The sequence below is a fragment of the Salvelinus namaycush genome, chromosome 28, assembly GCF_016432855.1.
Source record: "Salvelinus namaycush isolate Seneca chromosome 28, SaNama_1.0, whole genome shotgun sequence".
In the NCBI taxonomy this organism is placed as follows: Eukaryota; Metazoa; Chordata; class Actinopteri; order Salmoniformes; family Salmonidae; genus Salvelinus; species Salvelinus namaycush.
The window spans coordinates 23624772-23648252 of record NC_052334.1 but is presented as its reverse complement, the minus strand read 5'-3'; the positions used below and the strand labels follow the sequence as shown (position 1 = coordinate 23648252).

General features: G+C 44.2%; 1 protein-coding gene across 1 annotated transcript in view; it reads left to right on the top strand.

Annotated features, from left to right (window-relative positions):
- LOC120023652 (lateral signaling target protein 2 homolog) overlaps positions 1 to 23481 on the top strand; it is a 67197-nt gene that overhangs the window by 37279 nt on the left and 6437 nt on the right. The window contains exons 2-10 of the mRNA XM_038967701.1: positions 7904 to 8044; positions 11298 to 11435; positions 19283 to 19485; positions 19597 to 19686; positions 19817 to 19906; positions 19997 to 20098; positions 20297 to 21784; positions 22076 to 22174; positions 22479 to 22642. Of these exons, the coding sequence (XP_038823629.1) occupies positions 7904 to 8044; positions 11298 to 11435; positions 19283 to 19485; positions 19597 to 19686; positions 19817 to 19906; positions 19997 to 20098; positions 20297 to 21784; positions 22076 to 22174; positions 22479 to 22642 (2515 nt within the window). The remainder of the gene's footprint in view (positions 1 to 7903; positions 8045 to 11297; positions 11436 to 19282; positions 19486 to 19596; positions 19687 to 19816; positions 19907 to 19996; positions 20099 to 20296; positions 21785 to 22075; positions 22175 to 22478; positions 22643 to 23481) is intronic.

Genomic DNA, 23481 nt, shown 5'->3' with positions numbered 1-23481 from the left:
AGTTGTAGAAACATCTCAAGGATGATCAATGGAAACAGAATGCACCTGAGCTCAATTTCGAGTCAAGTAACAAAGGATCTGAAATGCATGAAATATATGCCAAGAGTGTGCGAAGCTGTCATCAAGGCGAAGGGTGGCTACTTTGAAGAATCTGAAATGTAAAATATATTTTGATTTGTTTAACACCAATCTCAACGTCAACAGTGAAGAGGCGACTCCGGGATGCTGGCCTTCTAGGCAGAGTTGCAAAGAAAAAGCCATATCTCAGACGGGCCAATAAAAATAAAAGATAGGCAAAAGAACACAGACACTGAACAGAGGAACTCTGCCTAGAAGGCCACCATCCCTGAGTTGCCTTTTCACTGTTGACGTTGAGACTGGTGTTTTGCGAGTACTATTTAATGAAGCTGCCAGTTGAGTACTTGTGAGGCGTCTGTTTCTCAAACTAGACACTCTAATGTACTTGTCCTCTTGCTCAGTTGTGCACCGGGGCCTCCCACTCCTCTTTCTATTCTGGTTAGGCCAGTTTGCGCTGTTCTTGGAAGGGAGTAGTACACAGCGTTGTACGAGATCTAAAGTTTCTTCGCAATTTCTCACATGGAATAGCCTTCATTTCGCAGAACAATAATAGGCTGACGAGTTTCAGAGGAAAGTTCTTTGTTTCTGGCCATTTTGAGCCTGTAATAAACCCACAAATGCTGATGCCCGAGCTACTCAACTAGTCTAAAGAAGACCAGTTTTATTGCTTCTTTAAGCAGAACAGTTTTCAGCTGTGCTAACATAATTGCAAAAGGGTTTTCTAATGATCAATTAGCCTTTTAAAATGATAAACTTGGATTAGCTAACACAACGTGCCATTGGAACACAGGAGTGATGGTTGCTGATAATGGGCCTGTGTACGCCTATGTAGATATTCCATTAAAAATCAGCCGTTTACAGCTTACAATAGTCATTTACAACATTAACAATGTCTACACTGTATTTCTGATCAATTTGATGTTATTATAATGGACAAAAAATGTGCTTTTCTTTCAAAAACAAGGACATTTCTAAGTGACCCCAAACTTTTGAACGGTAGTGTGTGTGTATATATATATATATATATATTTTTTTGTTTTGTTTTGTTTTTTGTGTGTGTTATTTTTAAATTGTTTTCTATGTATGCTTGTGGAACAGGTTCCCTTTTATTTTGTCGAGGCCATAAGCTGTCATGCTGGCTATGTTAGTTGATTTAACCTGTTTGGGATAGGGGGCAGTATTTTCACGTTCGGATGAAAAGCGTGCCCAGAGTAAACTGCCTGCTACTCAGAGCCAGAAGCTAATATATGCATATTATTAGTAGATTTGGTTAGAAAACACTCTGAAGTTTCTAAAACTGTTTGAATGATGTCTGTGAGAATAACAGAACTCATATGGCAGGCGAAAACCTGAGAAAAATCCAACCAGAAAGTGGGAAATCTGAGGTTTGTAGTTTTTCAAGTCATTGCCTTTCGAATATACAGTGTAAATGGGGTCATATTGCACTTCCTACGGCTTCCACTAGATGTCAACAGTCTTTAGAACCTTGTTTCAGGCTTCTACTATGAAGGGGGAGCGAATAAGAGCTGTTTGACTAAGGGGTCTGGCAGAATGCCTTGAGCTAAGTCACGCGCGCAGCCGTGAGAGCGAGTTGCGTTCCTTTTCATTTCTAAAGACAAAGGAATTGTCCGGTTGAAACATTATTGAAGATTTATGATAAAAACATCCTAAAGATTGATTCTATACATCGTTTGACATGTTTCTACGAACTGTAGTATAACTTTTTTGACTTTTCATCTGGACTTTCGTCTGGACTTGTCCGCGCCTTGTGAATTTCGATTGGTGAACTAAACGCGCTAACAAAAAGGAGGTATTTGGACATAAAGATGAACTTTATCGAACAAAACAAACATTTATTGTGTAACTGGGATTCCTGGGAGTGCATTCTGATGAAGATCATCAAAGGTAAATGAATATTTATAACGCTATTTCTGACTTTTACTGACTCCACAACATGGCGGGTATCTGTATGGCTTGTTTTTGCACAACAATTCTGAACATAATGCGCCAATGTAAACTGAGATTTTTGGATATAAATATGAACTTTATCGAACAAAACATACATGTATTGTGTAACATGAAGTCCTATGAGTGCCATCTGATGAAGATCATCAAAGGTTAGTGATTAATTTTATCTCTATTTCTGCTTTTTGTGACTCCTCTCTTTGGCTGGAAAATGGCTGTATGTTTTTCTGTGACTAGGCGCTGACCTAACATAATCGTATGGTGTGCTTTCGCTGTAAAGCCTTTTTGAAATCGGACACGATGGCTAGATTAATAAGAAGTTAAGCTTTAAATTGGTGTATTGCACTTGATGAAAGTTAAATATTTCTTTAAAAAAATAACAGTGCCAACAGTTATTATATTTTTGGCACTGTTGGTAAACTGTGCTTTCAATCATTTTTTTCTTGTGTTTATATATATATATGTTTTTCTCTTTTATAATATAATGGCCACAATGCTCCATTTGGTAAGAGTTTAGCCTAGCTGCTGGAACCACTATGTTTCCTGGAGAGTATTTAGGAGCTTATAAACTCAGCAAAAAAGAAACGTCCTCTCAAGTTTTCAGCAAACTTCACTTGTAAATATTTGAATGAACATAACAAGATTCAACAACTGAGACATAAACTGAACAAGTTCCACAGACATGTGACTAACATAAATAGAATAGTATGTCCCTGAACAAAGGGGGGGGGGGGGGCAAAATCAAAAGTAACAGTCAGTATCTGGTGTGGCCACCAGCTGCATTAAGTACTGCAGTGCACCTCCTCCTCATGGACTGCACCAGATTTGGCAGTTCTTGCTCTGAGATGTTACCCCACTCTTCCACCAAGGCAAGATCTCAGACATTTCTGGGGGGAATGGCCCTAGCCCTCACCCTCCGATCCAACAGGTCCCAGACGTGCTCAATGGGATTGAGATCCGGGCTCTTCTCTGGCCATGGCAGAACATTGACATTCCGGTCTTGCAGGAAATCACACACTGAACGAGCAGTATGGCTGGTGGCAATGTCATGCTGGAGGGTCATGTCAGGATGAGCCTGCAGGAAAGGTACCACACGAGGGAGGAGGATGTCTTCCCTGTAACGCACAGTGTTGAGACAACAAGCCTGCAATGACAACAAGCTCAGTCCGATGATGCTGTGACACACCGCCCCAGACCATGACGGACCCTCCACCTCCAAATCGATCCCGCTCCAGAGTACAGGCCCCGGTGTAACGCTCATTCCTTCGACGATAAACGCGAATCCGACCATCACCCCCGATGAGACAAAACTGCGACTTGTCAGTGAAGAGCACTTTTTGCCAGTCCTGTCTGATCCAGCTATGGTGGGTTTGTGTCCATAGGCGATGTTGTTGCCGGTGATGTCTGGTGAAGACCTGCCTTACAACAGGCCTACAAACCCTCAGTCCAGCCTCTCTCAGCGTATTGCGGACAGTCTGAGCACTGATGGAGGGATTGTGCGTTCCTGGTGTAAGTCAGGCTGTTGTTGTTGTCATCCTGTACCTGTCCCGCAGTTGTGATGTTCAGATGTACCAATCCTGTGCAGGTGTTGTTACACGTGGTCTGCCACTGCGAGGACGATCAGCTGTCCGTCCTGTCTCCCCGTAGCGCTGTCTTAGGCGTCTCACGGTACGGACATTGCAATTTATTGCCCTGGCCACATCTGCAGTCCTCATGCCTCCTTGCAGCATGCCTAAGGCACGTTCACGCAGATGAGCAGGGACCCTGGGCATCTTTCTTTTGGTGTTTTTCGTAACTGTGACCTTAATTGCCTACTGTCTGTTAGCTGTTAAGCTGTTAACGACCGTTCCACAGGTGCATGTTCATTAATTGTTTATGGTTCATTGAACAAGCATAGGAAACCGTGTTTAAACCCTTTACAATGAAGATCTGTGAAGTTATTTGGATTTTTACGAATTATCTTTGAAAGACAGGGTCCTGAAAAAGTGGTGTTTCTTTTTTTGCTGAGTTTATATTAGGGTGGATGCGTGCGTCTTGTTTGGTAAGATGCTTCAGCGGGTGGGAGGAAGTTCAACAGTTTTATGTTTTCTCGTATGTCAGGTTCAGTCTTCCACTTACATTTAAAAGGCTTCACTCATTTCCTCTTTTTCCAAAGGATGACTCAACCTCATTTAATAGGGTAGTCTGCTGGGAGTATACTTATTTTTTCTAGTTTGAACTGTAACTGTTTGAACCAGCCAGTCAAACATAGTAGAGTACTTCATCTTCAACATCTGGGGACACAGATTGCTTTTTTACAAGAGACCCATCTGAGAGTTTTACATCACTTTAGATTGCGAAAAGGCTGGGTAGACAAACTTTATCACTCCACTTTTCAAAATAAATCGAGGGGAGCTGCAATTCTGATACACAAATCAGTGTATCATCATTCCAATGTTATTTCAGATGCCAATGGCAGATATATTTAATACACCATTGATCCTTGCCAATGTCTCTGCACCAAATTGGGATGACAAAAAAAATGTGCCTTTGTCTTCACTTCCAGATATGACCTCACACTTATTGATCTTGGGTGGCTGGCTTAATCCTACTTTGGATCATTCCTCCAACAAAATTAGCACACCTTCTAAGTTTGCTAAGGTTATCCAAACTTTTCTTTAAGAATTTTCCATTACAGACCCCTGACTTTTTTTCAATCCAACTAATAGGGAATATTCATTTTTCTCCCTTGTCCATCACACTTATACCGGCATTGCCTACTTCTTCTTGGACAACAGACTTCTTTCCTCTGTACGCTCATGCTCATACAATTCCATTGTCATATCTGATCACGCCCCTCTGACTTTAGAGCTATCAATTGGTGGTGGGACTGAGCCTCGTGTACCTTTGCGTTTTAATACATGATTGCTGTCTGATGAAAGTTTGGTCAACTTTCTGACTACTCAGGTTTATATTTTTATAGCTACTAATGACACCCCTGACGTTTTAGCATCTGTTCTGTGGGAAACTTAAGACCTACATTAGAGGTCAAATAATTTCATACACTAGTTTTGAAAGACAAAATAAGAAAAAGAGACTCTGAACTGAAAACTCGTATTTTACAGTTAGACAGTACTTACGCTACCTCACCATCCCCAAATGTGTACAGGGATTGACTCTCTTTACAAGCTGAATTCAATACCTTGTCAACAGGCCAAATTGAGGAACTGCTGCTTAAGTTGTGACATAGTCATTGTGAGTATGCTGAAAAGGCAAGTAAATTGCTTTCTCATCAACTTCGCCAGTCTTCCTCTGCTCAACAAATGTCTCAAATTCAAACACCTACAGGTGCAACAATGGATCCCCAGCTAATAAATAACCAGTTTAAGGACTTATATGCCTCTTTATACACTTCAGAACAGTCTGCTGACCCCTCTGCTCTTGATTAAAAAAAATGTAATACTATAACTGTTCCAACAATTGATTCAGTTTTCAAGCTTCAATTAGAGGAACCTATCACCATGGAAGAGATTTCAGAGGCGACACGTGCAATGTAAGGTGGTAAATGTCCTGAGCCAGATGGGTACCCAATAGACTTTTATAAGAAGTTACTATACACTTGCATCTGTCAGAACGAATAACACCCCCTCAGACTATTTCCCTCTCTCCAGAGGCACTAGACAGGGGTGTCCAATGTCTCCCTTGCTTTTTTCCATCACATTCGAGCCCCTCGCAATTGCATTTAGATCCAACCCACATAAAACAGGAGTGTTCAGAGGCGACATCAAACAAAGGGTCTCACTTTATGCTGATGACTTGCTTCTCTATATCTCAAACCCCGATGTATCCTTACCCATTGTGCTATCTGTTCTTAATGCATTTGGCCTAGTCTCTGGTTACAAGGTAAATCTGAATAAGAGCGAGCTTTTACTTTTAAATGCGGCAGCTTGTAACTACCCATTACACACATTGCCTTTCAGAGTAGTTCTCAACAAATATACATACTTGGGGGTACATGTCACGAACAAATCTGATAATCTTTTTAAGGCAAATTTTACTCCTCTCCTTACTCTGGTGGAGAAAGATTTTGAACGATGGTCACTACTCCCCCTATCATTAGCTGGTCTAATAAATTCGGTTAAAATCCTTCCTAAATTCTCCTACCTCTTTCAATGCATACCTATTTTTATTCCAAAATATTTTTTCTGCCAACTAGATGGGATAATCTTACACTTCATCTGTAATAATAAAGATCCAAGGATCCGCTAGGTGTTCCTGCAAAGGCCTAACTAAACCCTTAGGGGGCATGGCCCTACCTAATTTCCAGTTCTATTATTGGGCTGCCAACGTCCGTGTAATTCAGTACTGGATCTGTGCAGATACCCCACATATCATTCCAGCATGGTTGAAGATATAATCTTCCTCATGTATGCCATCCTCACTGGCTGCTTTGGCACATTCCCCTATTCATTCTACTACTTCAAGTTATACCAAAAACATTTTAGTAAAAACCACTTTCAAGATCTGGAACCAGTTTAGACATCACTTTGGTTTGCAAACCTATTCATTAAGGGCCCCTCTACTCAGAAATCACGTTCTCCATCCATCGCTAGTAGATGAAGCCTTCTCCATGTGGTTCAGCCTTGGCATCAAATCATTCAATGATTTGTATATTGACGGCACGTTTGCATCGTTCCAACCAATCTCAGCTAAATTCCACCTTCCACCTGAATAATAATTTCTTTAGATATCTACAAGTGAGCACCTTTGTCCGTGACATGACCACTCAATTCCCCACTCTTTCTGTGGGCCCTCCCACTGATGCATTTTTCACACCATCCCCAACAGTAAAAGGCATTATTTCTTATAGCTATGATGAAATTTACTCTCTTCACAATCCTTCATTCGCAGCTATTAAAACCTTTATGGCAACAGGACCTAGGTGATGAGTTTGCTGATGACACATGGGAAGATATTCTGTACCGTGTCCACTCCTCTTCTATTTGTGCCAATGCAAAATGTTACACTGCACTCACTAAATGCATGCTTTCTAAGATCTATCCTGATGTCCACCCTGTTTGCGACAGGTGTTGGCAAGCTGCTGCTTCATTAATACATGTTTTGGTCCTGCTCTGGTCCTAGCTTTTGTGAGTTTGTTGGCAAGAAGGTTGATTTTACTTATATGGAATATGCCCTCTCATTTTGTGTGGATTAAAGATGTCTTACACTTTAGTAAAATGGAGAAGATAAAATTTTCCCTACGGAATTCTTCTGACAAATTCTACTGAATGTGGCAACCTTTCTTTACCTTTAGACACTGCAATTTCCCTCTACTCTACAGTAAACTGCCTACCTAAGATTTATTTAATTGATCTACCTTTGTGAGTGTTTAATATTAGCCTGTATTATTATTATTATTATTTTTCTATTCATTTTGAAGACTAGTCATGTTGTTTGTTTTGTGCACTTTGTTGTTTCTAATGTATGTTTGTTATGAAAGTATTACTTAAGTATTTATATTTTCTTATGGTCGTATACATTCTTACCTCATTCAAAAAATGTTCCCATGGTATATCAAATGTATAAAACCACATGTGCAATGTACTGTATTTCAAACATTGTTTACTGTAACTGTGAAAGAAAATACCAATAAAAGAGTAAAACATTATTTTTTTTAAAAGGTGGAGGTGATATGATCCTTAACTAGCCTCTGAAAGTACTTCATGATGACAGAAGTGAGTGCTATGAAGCAATGCCCATGTGCAACGCTCTATTGCCTTAGATACATCAATATTCAGCTGATCTCCTACTATTTAAAACCTCTACGTCTGCTCTCTACATGTGAAGTCCTTTATTTAACCTTTCCTCTCCATCTCTGCAGAGGACGGACCCTCAGCTCTTGGCCCAGTTCTACTATGCTGATGAGGAGCTCAACCAAGTGGCCACAGAACTGGACAGCCTAGATGGCAGGAAAGACCCTCAGAGGTGTACTCTGCTGGTCAACCAGTTCAGATCCTGTCAGGTAAGAATCTTAAGGGACTGACACTGGTTGATTTGAATACCCTCTGATTAGGGCCACAATTCTATAGCAAGTCTTTTATAGTTTAGTTTCGCTATGTTTCTAATTTCTTTGACTTCAAACTCCATCAATTAATACAAATAAATAATCCACCATGCCAAGCAAAGTGAGTGAGAGTCCAAGTATTGAAGTTTGACTTTTACCTCAAATGTTTAAATCTACTACTACCGCAAAATGGCTGATATTGGTTGGCTAATATGGTAGCGGTTATATGATTGGACGGGCCCTTAAATCAAGCCAGCTCACAGTGACAAGGTGAGATAAGGAGTCCCTCGGGGTGGAAGCAGTTGATTCTCATGTCACATTTTGTTGTTGTTTTGATAGCCTTTATCAGGTTGTGAGTAGGTTGTGTTGCTGTTATCTAGGTCAGGACTGAAGGCTTGGAAGAGTGACTTCTTTGGAAGGCTTTTATCTAGAGATAGGCTATCATGACACACCTGGTTTGATGTTTTCAGGCAGTATGGGGTCAGAGTGAAGGGTTGAATGTCAGGTTGTTGTTGTATGACTTGATATGTCAATGTTATGTAGATCCACTATAGGATATTAACCTGCTTGACAGGAGCTTAAGCTTATCTGCCTCACAAACGTACTGTATTTGTCTCTGTCTGAGACCTGTCACATGACCGATGGTAGGCCATTGTGTCGATTTGGAGTCGGGGGACTTTGACATTTATATACCATTCATCCTCCATATATGTGGTGAGGGTTAGGTGAGGCGTGTGGGGTCGGGACTGTGTGAGTTGAAGGCTGCCATGCTGCTGCCTGCTGGTGTGATCCCCAGCACTGAGAGATCGTTAGCAGGCCCACCACCATAAATGAGTCTAGTGCACCCAGGGCCCTGAGGGGGGGAAGCTCCTAATAAGGTCACTGCTTGATCCCCAACTGCTTTCCCCCTCTCCTATTTTTCTGTCTCTCCATCGCTCCCACCCACCTCCTCGCTCACTTTCTCCATTCCATGCTCTCATTGTCCGACCTCTCTTCGTCTTTCGCTCGCTTCATTGTCACCTTAAAGATGCACTATGCAGAAATCGCTAGCAATCGCTCGCAATAGTTCGCCTAATTTCAGTTTATGTGACAAAACAAGCAAGTATAGTGTAGAGAATCATTGTACCATCTAAACTGCTGTGACATATATTTTCCATAACCAAAAATGTTGTATTTTTAACTGTTTTGAAGCTGGTGTACAAAACTGAAAGTAAAATGTGCAAAAACTCAACTTTAAAAACGGGAAGCATAGAAATAGCACACATAGAACAGATACTGCTTCTTAGACTTAGTTTCAATGAGAATGACAGATCTATAACACACACTTCTATTTGGTCGGGTCACCCAAATAGTTACATATTGCAGCTTTAAATTGACCACTCCCTGCTGTGGTCTGTATGTTAGCTTTGCATTGTGATGTGCTTCGTAAACTGAAAGAAAGGCTTTTAGCTGACTGACTGCAGGACATGTTCAGCAACTGAGAATTATAATTCCTGGTTTGGCTCTTTCCATATCTCCCCCTAAAGGAAAATAGCAATGCTTCAGGGAAGCTGCGCTGCCTCTTGTTCTCTCAGTCAGTGTTTTGCTTACACACTCAGTTATGGGAAACATGACTTTCACTTTTCAAGTTGCAGTGTAATATATTTGGTATACTTTTAAATCCCATGATTAGAACATTATTTTGGTGTAGGCTATCTTGTGAAGACAAAACATAATGTTACCAGCATGCTTTCATAATACCCTGTATACCTGAGACCCCCAGAATGGAAGGCAAGTGGTCTGAGCAAAGCAAAACCTAGAGGGTAGGAGTGTAAAGAGTGCAAGCTCTCTATTCTGCAGCTACTGTAGGTATCATCCCAATGTCATGTTCTGTGATGAGGGCTGATAGTGGTCAAGATTAGCACTAGCTGTAGTGTACCACACATGGCCAGAGGAACACAGGGCTGGTGGGGGGGGACTGGGAACAGGCCAAGACATACGTAGTGCACTGCACTGCAATAAAGGAGTCGGTGGTTAAGCTTTTTAATCTTTCTCCTTGAGGGCAGCAGAGACTCACTGATGTTCCTGACCAGATTACAGCAGCACACAGAGAGAGAGAAAGAGAGAGAGAGGGAGTCTAGGCGTGAAAGGCTCATTGTAACTCATTGTTATAACTGTTGTACATGCCAGCGCCACACAAGCTGTTGATTAGCTCTCGCTGTGTGTGCCAGTGTGTGTGCACCGCTGCAATTATGGGATTTAGTTTAGTGTTTTTTATTGAGGGGGAATTAAGATGTGACTGAGGGCTATAATGGGACTGTTCTGGGCATGGGCCTGTAATTGTTTTCGGCCTGTTCCCTGTTTAAAGGGATTCTCCGGCACAGTTGGATACCTTTTTAGCCAGTAGTTTTGAAAGTAGCCCCGAAAATGGTCCCTGAAAATGGCAAGTTGGGGCGGCAGGGTAGCCTAGTGGTTAGAGCGTTGGACTAGTAATCGAAAGGTTGCAAGTTCAAATCCCCGAGCTGACAAGGTACAAATCTGTCGTTCTGCCCCTGAACAGGCAGTTAACCCACTGTTCCTAGGCCGTCATTGAAAATAAGAATTTGTTCTTAACTGACTTGCCTAGTTAAATAAAGGTAAAATAAAAATAAATAAATAAAAAAAGTGGTCCCTGAAAATGGCATACTACGTCACGTACAGTATGTGCACCACGTCATTGCTCTCTTTCTCGCTCTGCTGTGGGTGCATCTTGTGCATATTGCTAGCTGTCACTCATATGGCGAGGGGCTGAAGCTAATTGGTTGAACTGAATTGCTAGGTTGCTGGCCCACGTGCGGGAAAATGTAGGGAAAATGGCGCAGCACAGATTTCATAAAAACAGCTTTCAAACTAGGAATTTCGTAGCAAATTGAGGTAAGAGTAATTCTGCTCATAGATTATGCATATTAACTACACATTGACACATCCAGCCCAAAGTGGGAAGTTTAAAAAATAATTACTAGTCGCCAAAGGTCCGGAACATGTCTTCAAGACACTACATGTAGAGGGTGATATTTAGTTAGTGGTTTTACAGGGGTAGTTTGTAACATTTATTAGAAAATGTGTGTTTTTTTGCTCTGTTTCCAGTCATTAACCCAACAGAAAAAAATATATTGACTGCCCTTTTTCATTCAGTACGTTTATTCACAAATGTATTCAATCTCTTTTCCTGTCACTCTCCATGTGTCTGCAGGACAATGTGTTGAACATTATCAACCAGATCATGGATGAATGTATCCCTGATGACCGAGCCAACAGAGACTTCTGTGTCAAGTTCCCAGAGGAGATTCGCCATGACAACCTTGCAGGACAGCTGTGGTTTGGGGCTGAGGTACTGTACTGTACTGTATGCCCTCCAGTATCATCTCACATCACAATAACTATAGGCACTCTTAAAGAAGTCATGCCCGTTTACTGTCATTTTTCCTATCTGTTCTCACTATGTAAAGGTGTATCGTTATATAGCCTAACTCATTATTCCTTGTGTTAATCAGTTGCACATAGACAACAAGTCTTAATGAGACTAACCTAGATAAATAACTTTAGGTTACGACCGTAACCCCGGTTCTCTGATAGTATGAGTGAGGTATTTCACTTATGGGATACTCCTCCAGCCTATTCGTTTGAAGCCTTTATTACACTACGCCAGCCATGATTGGCTGGATATCGAGACGTGTGCGTCGGGGAAGGGTGTCCCTATTACCCTATAAAAAGTTCAGCGCAGTGTCTCTGAGTCATTCAAAAATATGCACCACCTCTTCCTCGCTCATGCAAGGAGGGGGTGGTCTGGTGAAATACCTCACTCATAATATCAGAGAACCGGGGTTGCGGTCGTAACTTAAAGTTCTCTTTCAAGTATTCGTTTCGGTAGTTCACTTATGTGATGTAAGGGGCAGCAGGTAGCCTAGTGGTTAGAGCGTTGGGCCAGTAACTGAAAGGTTGCTGGATCGAATCCCCGAGCTGACAAGGTAAAAATCTGTCATTTTGTCTCTGAACAAGGCAGTTAACCCACTGTTCCCCGGTAGGCCGTCATTGTAAATAACAATTTGTTCTTAACTGACTTGCCTAGTTAAATAAAGGTTAAATAAAAATATTTAAAAATATATATATACTGACTCACGTATTGCCAGACAAGCTTATCCTGACAACCGACTGCCCTGTGCAATATATCACACACATGGGCTTTGCCCCTCAGAAGATCCTACACGTAAAACAGTATGCGCCAGGGTCGGTGCAGTGACATCAAGCCTATAAAATTTTGCAAATGAATGAGGCGAAGCCCAACTCGCTGCTGAGCAAATATCTTGCATAGATACGCCTTTAAATAAAGCCCAGGACGTAGCCATTCCTCTAGTGGAATGAGCCCGTAGGCCAGCAGGAGACTGAAGACCCTTACTTGTGTTGGCAAAAGCGATAGCCCCACTGTCCAGTGGGAGAGGCATTGTTTAGTGAGCGCTTTACCTGTGTGAGGTTTCGCCCATGAAACAAACAATTTAAATCCCTTAGTCCTGTTAATGTAGATGCGCATACTGGGCACAACATATGCAACCGTTGATGTACCGGAGAGGAAAACAGTGAGAGATAAAAAGCTACCAGCTCAAGGGGAAGACACATTTCAAAGATGGGTTAATAATCTTAGGGGTAAAGGTGGGGTTAGGCCGCAATGATATTGCGGGTGCTATTGTTACCGGGTGCAAATTGTGCACATGACGAGTGCACTGAGAATGTGTGAATGTCACTTACATGCTTGGCGGAGGCCAATGCTATTAATTGCGCGGTCTTAAATGAAATCATCTTCAGTTCCACCTAATCCAGGGGCTCAAAAGGCTGTTGGCATAGAGCATCCAAAACAATTGATAAATCCCATGACGGGGCAAGCTGTTTGGACACCGGATGCAAACGATGGGCACCCTTCATAAAACGGGTGACAAGGGGGTGTTACCCCACTGTCGTGCTCCCAAAACCCACATGACAAACCGAAATAGCTGCTAGATATACCTTAATAGTGGAAAAAGCATTTCCTTTTTCTAATATTTCCTGTAGAAATGACAGGATTACAGGGGCAGAGCACTGGAATGGCACTGTCTGATTTAGTGCACCATTCATCAAACACGCGCCATTTACAATTACAAAGGGACCTGGTGGATGAGGCTCCATGTCACGTCCTGACCTTAGAGATCCTTTTTATGTCTCTATTTGGTTTGGTCAGGGTGTGATTTGTGGTGGGTATTCTATGTTCTATTATTTGTATTTTTATGTTTTGGCCGGGTAGGGTTCTCAATGAGGGACAGCTGTCTATCGTTGTCTCTGATTGAGAACCATACTTAGGTATCCCTTTTTCCCACCTGTCTTTGTGGGAAGTTTACTTTGTTTATGGCACATAGCCTTTAGCTTCACGGTTTGTTTTGTAGTGTTTATTGTTTTGTTCGGCGTCTTTTCAAATAAAATAAAATGTACGCTTACCGCGCTGCACCGTGGTCCTCTTCCTTCAACAGCCGTGGCACTCTAGCACTCTAAATAGTCAAAATTACATTTTGGGGAAGCCCGACAGTGTTCAAGTTGAACCGTTCACGGGCCAGGCCCAGAGTGCCAACCATTCCGGGTGAGGATGGGAAATCTCCCCTCGCGCCTGGCATAGTAGGTCCCGACTCAGGGGGAGGGGCCACGGATGGCCGCATAGTAGAGTGATCTCTGCTAGCCAGTGTTTCTCTGGCCAATGTGGCGCTATTAGTATGCGAGATAGACCCTTCTTCTGCTCCCTGGCTAGGGTGGGGGAAATCAGGGCCTGTGGGGGAATGTATACAGGAGGACGCGTGGGCACTCATGCGCCAATGCGTCCACTCCCATCGGTGCATCCCGATCCCTCGGGGGAAAAGAACATTGGACACTGAGTATTCTCCATTGATGCATAAAGATCCACTGCTGGAATGCCGAAGTGCATCCAAACCTGATTGGCTACCTCTGGGTGGAGCTTCCACTCTCCGTATAGAGGGTTCCCCCTGGAAAGTAAATCTGGCCCCAGATTCAGTACTCCTGGTACATGAGTAGCTCTCAGTGACTGGGGATGCACACTGCTCCACATAATCAGTGTGTGTAAGTGAGGGAATCGCAGTTCCCCTTATTTATGTAAGCCACGACAGTGGTATTGTCTGTTCTGACTAGAACATGACGACCCACCAGAAATGGGAGGAACAACTTTAATGCTGGGGACACTGTAAGGAGCTCCAAGCAGTTTATGTCTGGTGTTTCCAGAAGTGTAGTGCTACCATGCAGTCTATGGAGATCTGTACATGTGATGTTTGTGACATATTGGGCTCAGACCTAGAGAAGAGACCCAGCATTGAAACCCTCTCATATTCTTAATGGGATGACTACTAAAGCCGATGCCATCAAACCTAGCAGCCTCAGGCATGTTTTGAAAGAGACTAGGTTCCCTCTGAGAAACAGTGCTAGGCAAAATTGGAATGTTCTTATACGTTTCACTGAAAGGCGAGCTTTGAATGATACCGAATCTAGGATTAAACCTATGAAAGAGATTGCGTGGGAATCAAAACGCTCTTTACTGTGTTTATTCTGAAACCTAGCGATGCCAGGTGTTCCAATAGTAGCTGACTGTGTTCTAAGACCTCTTGTCTCGATTGTGTGCACAACAGACAATTATCTATCTACAGTTGAAGTCGGAAGTTTACATACATTTAGAATGGAGTCATTAAAACTCGTTTTTCAACCACTCCATAAATTTCTTGTTAACAAACTATAGTTTTGGCAAGTCGGTTAGGACATCTACTTTGTGCATGACACAAGTAATTTTTCCAACAATTGTTTACAGACAGATTATTTCACTTATAATTCACTGTATCACAATTCCAGTGGGTCAGAAGTTTACATACACTAAGTTGATTGTGCCTTTAAACAGCTTGGAAAATTCCAGATTGTCATGGCTTTAGAAGCTTCTGATTGACTCAGGAAGGAGACGCCTTCTGTCTCCTAGAGATGAACGTACTTTGGTGCGAAAAGTGCAAATCAAACCCAGAACAACAGCAAAGGAGCTTGTGAAGATGCTGGAGGAAACAGGTACAAAAGTATCTATATCCACAGTAAAACAAGTCCTATATCGACATAACCTGAAAGGCCGCTCAGCAAGGAAGAAGCCACTACTCCAAAACCGCCATAAAAAGCCAGACTACGGTTTGCAACGGCACATGGGGACAAAGATCGTACTTTTTGGAGAAATGTCCTCTGGTCTGATGAAACAAAAATTGAACTGTTTGGCCATAATGACCATCGTTATGTTTGGAGGGAAGCACGGGGGTGGCGGCATCATGTTGTGGGGGTGCTTTGCTGCAGGAGGGACTGGTGCACTTCACATAATAGATGCCATCATGAAAAAGGAAAATTATGTGGATATATTGAAGCAACATCTCAAGACATCAGTCAGGAAGTTAAAGCTTGGTCGCAAACAGGTCTTCCAAATGGACAATGACCCCAATCATACTTCCAAAGTTGACTTAAGGACAACAAAGTCAAGATGGCTTAAGGACAACAAAGTCAAGGTATTGGAGTGGCCATCACAAAGCCCTGACCTCAATCCTAAAGAAAATTTGTGGGCAGAACTGAAAAAGCTTGTGCGAACAAGGAGGCCTACAAAACTGACTCAGTTACACTAGCTCTGTCAGGAGGAATGGGCCAAAATTCACCCAACTTATTGTGGGAAGCTACCCGAAACGTTTGACCCAAGTTAAACAATTTAAAGGCAATGCTACCAAATACTAATTGAGTGTATGTAAACTTCTGACCCACTGGGAATGTGATGAAAGAAATAAAAGCTGAAATAAATCATTCTCTCTACTATTATTCTGACATTTCACATTCTTAAAATAAAGTGGTGATCCTAACTGACCTAAGACAGGGAATTTTTACTTGGATTAAATGTCAGGAATTGTGACACTGAGTTTAAATGTATTTGGCTAAGGTGTATGTAAACTTCCGACTTCAACTTTACATCATCAGCCAAATGCCCCTCTCTCTGAGTGGGGCTATGGCTGCCTCGGTACACTTCGTAAAGACATGAGGTGACAGTGAGAGTCCGAAAGGGAGTCCCAGAAAAGCGAATCTGAGAAATTTCTTGTGAGGAGGGTATATTGAGATGTGAAAGTAAGCGTCCTTCAGGTCGACGAATACGAACCAATCGCCTGGTCACACAGAACGTAGCAGAGCAGTGTGTTTCAACATTCTGAACGTGTACTTTCTCATGTGCCTGTTCAGAACACGTAGATCTAGGATCGGGCGTATGCCGCCCCCCTTTTTTGAACCTGGAAATATCTTGAGTAAAAACCGCAGTGGCTTTGCTCGGGAGGAACAATTCTCATTGCCCTTTTCCCTATTAGCGATGTGATTTCCTCCCGGAGTACACACGATGATTCCTGAGAACACACGCTGATTCCTGAGTGTATATGATTCCATTGAATTGAGGCGGGGTGACAGCGAATTCTAGTCTGTATCCCCTGTCTATCGTGCCCTGTACCCAGTTTGACACTGCGCATGCCAACCAGTTCTCTCTCCGCTCCACGAGAGGGCTGACCGGGCTTCCCCCCATAGATGGTGCAGCACTGCGTATGTCCGGCTGGTTCGTAGCGGGAGAGCGCTTATGTTGCCTATCACCACAGAAGGAGTGGTAGCTCCCTCTGGTGGCGTTATAGGGAGGCATCCTGTTTGTTTTTGATTTTGTGAAAAACAACATGTCTGACTGCGCCCTTGGCCTGTAGCCTAGTTGCGCGAGTGTTCCATTTTTTTTATGTGAACTGACATTGAGGAGTGTTTGTTAGACAAGAGGGGGGCCTTGTAGGAGCATCCACCTGAACATCGTCTCTTCTCCTCTTAGGGCTGTACTCTGTGATCACCGACTTGGACCCGGTACGCCTGAAAGAACACTGAGGTGCCTGGGAACTTGCACCCTGGAACAAACTCAGGATTGTGGAGGAGATAAAACTGCGCTTGGGGGAGGCCGTTCTCGCCTCTCTGGCGATGGGGACATCGCTAGGCTAGACACCGTGGATAGACCTGGTCGCGAAAGCGGTGAGGGCTCTCAGCACCGCCTCCATGCTCTCGGCATACCAGGCTGAGCTACAGGAGGAGCTAGCGGTCACACTGGACCCGGTTCTGTGGGATGAGATCTGTATTGCCACAGACCTCAACCTGCGTCTACTTAAAGCCGCTGTCCAGGCGTCAGGAAGAGTGATGGGGCTGGGTTAAATTCAAATATAGTAATTGATAAAAAAAACGTATTTATCGAAGAAATGTTTAAAAAAGGTATAATTTTTGTGAATGATATCATAAATAGGACTGGTGGAGTTATGTCACACATGCAGCTAACACAGACATATGGAAATGTCTGCTCTACCCAAAATTACAACCAATTAATTGCAGCATTACCACAAAAATGGAAGAGGCAAGTAGAAGGGGAAAAAAGTAAGGAACTTGTATGTCGGCCCTGTATTAAAGAACATAAATGGTTAAAGAAAAGTGTGATAAATAAAAACATATACCAATTTCATTTAAGGACCAAAAAACTGACAGCTGTGCCATATAAATTGCAAAATAGTTGGGAAGAGATTTTCGATGTACCCATTCCATGGCACATGGTTTATGAATTGATACGCAAAACAACGCCGGATTCAAAACTTCGAATTTTTCAATTTAAATTACTGTACAAAATTCTTGCAACTAATAGAATGTTATATATATGGGGTATACAATCTTCCCAGCTCTGCAGATTCTGTTGTGAGGAGGCAGAGTCATTAGATCATTTATTTTGGTATTGTCCATATGTAGCTCGTTTTTGGTCACAGGTCCAGGAATGGCTGAAGAATTGCAACATTTGCCTAGAACTAACGCTACAGATAGCAATACTGGGGGATTTGAAAAGCCATAGTCAATCAATCAATAATATAATAATTATTTTAGCAAAAATGTTTATTTTTAATTTACAATCTGTAGAAGCTATGAGAATAGGAAGGTTCAAATCTTTTGTGAAGCATCACAGCACAGTTGAAAAATATATGGCAAATAAAAATCCGAAATGGATGATGTTGGAAGATAGATGGGAAGGGTTGAGTGGAACTGAAGGGTGGGACTAATAACAAGATAAACAATGTAGGGCATACGGGATCTGTGAAATGTGTATAGGTGCGGAGCTTTTGTGAAATAGCACAGTTACAAGTGGAAATAAAATTGGATGGACAACAGAAATAGAGGAAGGACTAAGAACAAACAAGAGAGAACTATTATAAAGTAGTCTGTGTCTGTAAAATAGGTATAAGATGTATAAATTGAAGGTAAAAGCAGAAGTGTTTATTAGTTTACTCCAATTGGGGGAGCGGTGGTAGGGTTGCGGGGAATAATAATAGTGATGGGGCTCATGATATCCCAGGAGAGGGCTTGATGGCTCAATCTATCCACGGTCTACAGACACCGAGTGGTGTCTGTAGACCTTCTCTGTCACAGTGGACTGGAAGCGCTCATACTTGGTTGGTAAGGTGGGGCCAGTCGAGGTCACGGAGGACTTCTGGCTGGGGTGTAGATGGGAAGCCACCAGGGGTTTGATGGGGGGCATGTGGGCCAGCCCAATCCCCGCCATGTCAACATAGTCCAACACCGACCCACATTGGACAGGGTTCTTGGAGGAGAAAGGTGTACTCCAGGTACGGGTAACCTCCTCCAGGCATTCTGGGAAGACTAGTAGTAATTGCCTGGCTGCCAGTTTGGCTTTGGGTAGCCTCTTACCCTCTTAGCGAGACATGGTTTTCTCTGCTACTGCATTGGGCCAGGGAATCACCAGTTTATTCGCAGCGCGTTTGCACACATCCGCCTGGCGAGCGAGTTGTAAGACCACGTCTGTGTACAGTTTAGCTAGTTCTGGAAAATGGTAAGCTTTCTGATGAAAAGCGAGAGGAGGTGTTTGAATGACTCAGAGACGCTGCGTTGGACCTTTTATAGGGTAGGAGGGACACCCTCCCCGACGCACACGTCTCGACGTTCAGCCAATCATGACTGGCGTAGTGTAATAAAGGCTTCAGACGAATACGCTGGATCCCATAAGTGAAATACAGAAACAAATACTTGAAAGAGAACTGTTAAATAACACAAGTCATTCCCTTCTCTCTCCATCTCTGTGTGTAGTGTCTGGCTGCAGGCTCCATCATCATGAACAGGGAGATAGAGAGCATGGCCATGAGGCCTCTAGCCAAGGACCTGACCCATAGCCTGGAGGAAGTCCGAAACATCACGAGAGACCAGGCCCTCAGAGACCTCAACTTATACACCGACCGCATGAGGGACGCACTACGCCACTTCGACAGCCTCTTTGCTGAGTTTGAGCTCAGGTAGCTATAGGACATCAACATCTTTAGCTTTTGGACATCATCAACAACAACATATTTGACTGTATTTACGTATTTTTTTTACACAATTCCTTCGATCTCCTCTTCTGTCAGCTATGTGTCAGCCATGGTGCCTGTGAAGTCTCCCAAAGAATACTATGTTCAGCAGGAGGTGATTGTGCTCTTCTGTGAGACTGTGGATAGGTGAGTTGTATGGGGAGGAACAGAGGAATAGAGACGAGTGATGTCACAGGAGATACAGGGTTTAGTACATTTTTTAAATGGTTGGCCAATATTATTTCACATCCTCTCATCTTTGTTGTTTTTGTTTCAGGGCGCTCAAGCTGGGCTATCTCAGCCAAGACATGATCGATGACTATGAACCCGCTCTGATGTTTACAATCCCCAGACTAGCCATTGTGTGGTAAGTGTTTTCTCCTGTCTCCATCTTCCTCTTCTTCCTAGAACTCTCTGATACTAATAACATTTTATAATCCCCCTGTCTCTCCCTCAGTGGTCTAGTGGTGTACGGTGAAGGTCCACTCAACTTGGATAGGAAACCAGAGGACATGTCTGAGCTCCTCCGGCCTTTTCGCACTTTACTGAAGAAGATCAGGTACCGTTAAGAGGATACACATATAGATTGTCCTCTGTATTTAATCATAGAAAATAGCTCTGTCATTCACAACAATCTTTTGAACATCAGTCTCAAGAACCTGGGCAAACAATCTAAAGGTCATGGGCCACTACCATCCTCATTGAGTGATCATTTTAGGTTGGTAAGTATGTTGTTAAGGTTGTGTTATTCCCATAGGGATCTGCTGCAGACCCTGTCAGAGGAGGAGTTGTTGACGCTGGAGCGGAGCCTTTGTATCTCTCAGGACGGGGAGTTCCCCTTGGTCCCCGAGTGCCCCCCCACACCCACCCCAACCCCCACTATCGCCCCAGACCTCCCTTCATCCAGCAGCCCCACCAGCGACACTGGTGAGGAGGGGAGCGAGGAGGAGAGAATGCAGCAACAGGAGGTGCTGTCTCTGTGCACCTCCCACATCCAGGAGGAGGAGGACAGGGAGTGGGAGGAGGTGAAGCGGGCAAAGGAGCAGGGTTCTCTGTGTGAGGAGGTGGAGGAGGCAGACCTGGCCTGCTCCATGCAATATGATGAGGAGGAGATCGAACAGCTCAACATGATGGTGTACCGTGTGGGGGATGAGATGTCCACGCTGCTGTCCCCTCCCAGCCAGGGCCAGTCCCCGGCCCACCACCCCAACAGAGGGGGCTCCAGCGGGGGCTCCAGCACCGAGGCCTCCCCCCTCCGGTTCCTGGTGGGCCGGGGAAGGACAGGTCTCTACCATGAGGAGGAGGACAGAGTCTTCTTCATGGAGGACCTGGACGCAGGAGGGGACATTGTAACCAGCAGCCGTTTGACCTCGCCTTCCAAAGCCCCTCAGCCCTCCTTGCCTCAGCCCCGCAGACCTGGCCCCCTGACAGACTCAACCAGGAATGGCTGGTCCACTGATGCTCAGTCAGATCCGTCCCAGCAGCCCCAAAACCTGCCCCCACAGTGCCCAAACACCAAGCGACCAGCCCCCACCCCCGGCCTGGAGCCCTTGCCCTACACTAACGGCTGGGAGGTGGGCCTGGAGGGAGGCGAGACTGCTGAAGTCATTGCACACCGTATGGGAGGGATGAAGCTCTCGGCCACGGTCATCTTCAACCCCGGCTCCCCCAGCCTGACTGAGCTGGCTGTGGACAAGCTGCTCCTGCCCCGCCCCCCCTCCTCCTCAGCTACAGAGCCCTGCGGCCCCCTGGTGGCCACCCACTGCCTGCTCAACTCCTGTGTCTGCTGCGGCAGCTGTGAAGACGGCCATGATGACGCCCTCACCATGGACAACACAGGGCTGGGGATGGACCTGGGGTTGGACAAACACTGCAAGCCCCATCCGCCACACAGCTCTGTCATCCAGTCCTCTGCCTGTCGCCTGGCCTCCTCAGGACACAACTTACATAGGAAGGGGGACTCTCCCCCCCAGCTGACGCCCCCCTCCTCCCGCTGCTCCTTAGAGCCTCCTCCAGGGGAGGAGGAAGGGGACCAGCGCTGTGACAAGTGCCTGGTGGTGGTGGCCCCGGGATCTCAGCAGGGCCTGGGCCAGGACAGCAGCCCCAATGGAGTAAGGGGAGCCCCAGAGCCCTGTGTCCACCAGTGGAGGACAGTGAGGAGGCCTCAGGCCAGCGGGGGAAGGGACAGGACGGGAACCAGAGAGACAGACGGGGAGTCCAAGGAAGAGAGCAGGAAGAACACTAGGTATGAGCATATGTACTAGAGGTGTGTGTTTGGGTGATGTATTATCAGCGCTCCCCTTCACAGCAGGTAGGCCTCAACAACAGTCATTTACATATCAGTGGAAAGCAAACTTCCTCCACGTCTCTCTGGCTAATTGAACCCAGATCTTGTCATCCACTTGTTGTTTTATGTTCTAGTTGTAATTGCACTTGGCTTTATGTTACTTTTGTGCCTATCATAATGTTCACAGATCCCGTTTTATGTTGCCCATATGTTATCGGTTTATTATTTTATTTAATGATTTATTCCCAGTTTTTTTCAGGACTCTCCTCTCAGCTCAGTCTCCAGTAGTGACTGTGAGAGTGTGTCTGTCACCACATGTAGTCTGTCCAGCAGTGCTTACACAGCCAGGTAACCACTGGCCGTGTGTGTGTTTCTGTTTTGTACATCCCCATGTTACAGCTTATGTTATTACTATAACCCTTGCTCATCTCTATTTCACTCACTTTGAGATTGAAATCAACCAAAACCCCTATAGTACGATGCATATTCAAGTACAGTACACAATATGCTGGTGAACAGTCTCTCTGTGTTTATAAGAATGACAATATGACAGTACCTCCTCTCTCCCTCCATCCTCCCTCTCCCTTCACTGGATCTCTCTCTCCCGTTCTCACTCTCTCTCTTGCACGTGCGCTTCCCCTCTCTCCTCCAGCCCTGTCAGCAGTCTAACCACGAGCTCAGGGACGTCAGAGGATCTGGACCACCATGAGATCCAGCTGGCCCTGCAGGCTGCTAAGATGGCCGCCAGGAACAAGATTCGCTCGCGCTTCCACAGCAGCAGTGACCTCATCCACCGCCTCTTCGTCTGCATATCGGGTATGACACACTCTCTCGCTCTCTCTCTGAGGGTATGACTATCTGTCCAAGGATATTACTCTCCAAGGGTATAGCTGTGGTTTGATGGGGTAAATCAGTCTGTTTCTCATGTTTTTCTTTCTTTTTACTCTGAAAGACAATGAAATCATGCTTTTGTTGCTTAACCAGTATGCACTCCTCTTCACTCCTCTTCACTCCACCCCATAGTGCTTCTCTATTTATGACAAATGTTTTGCTGCTTGTCTTACAAGAAGCTAAAATGACTATGTAGGCTGATGACTACATATCAGCACCCACAGCCAGTGAGCTCACTGAGACTCTTAGCAAGGAGTTACAGTCAGTGTCAGAATGGGTAATGACCAAATAACTGGTCTTAAATACATCTAAAACCTTCCTCTTAGACCTCAACCTCAACTGGAGTTTGACATAAAGGGTGTGAACATTGAACAAGTTGAAGAAGTTGAAGTCCTAGGAGTAACATTGGATAGTCAGTTATCATGGTCAAGTCATATTGACAAAGTTGCTGTGATGATGGGGAGAGGTAGGTCTGTTATAAAAATATGTTCTGTGTTTTTGACACACAGATCAACTAATTGTTCAGGCTCTGATCTTGTCCCATCTTGATTACTGTACGGTAATATGGTCAGGTGCAGCAAAGAAAGACCTTGTAAAACTGCAGCGGGCTCAAAACAAAGCAGCACGCCTTGCCCTTAACTGCACACAAAGAACAAACTTCAACAACATGCATGATCGTTTTTCATGGTTGAGGAGAAATTGACTAGGAAACGTGTGTGTTGGATTTTTTTTTTTCACCTTTATTTAACTAGGTAGGCTAGTTG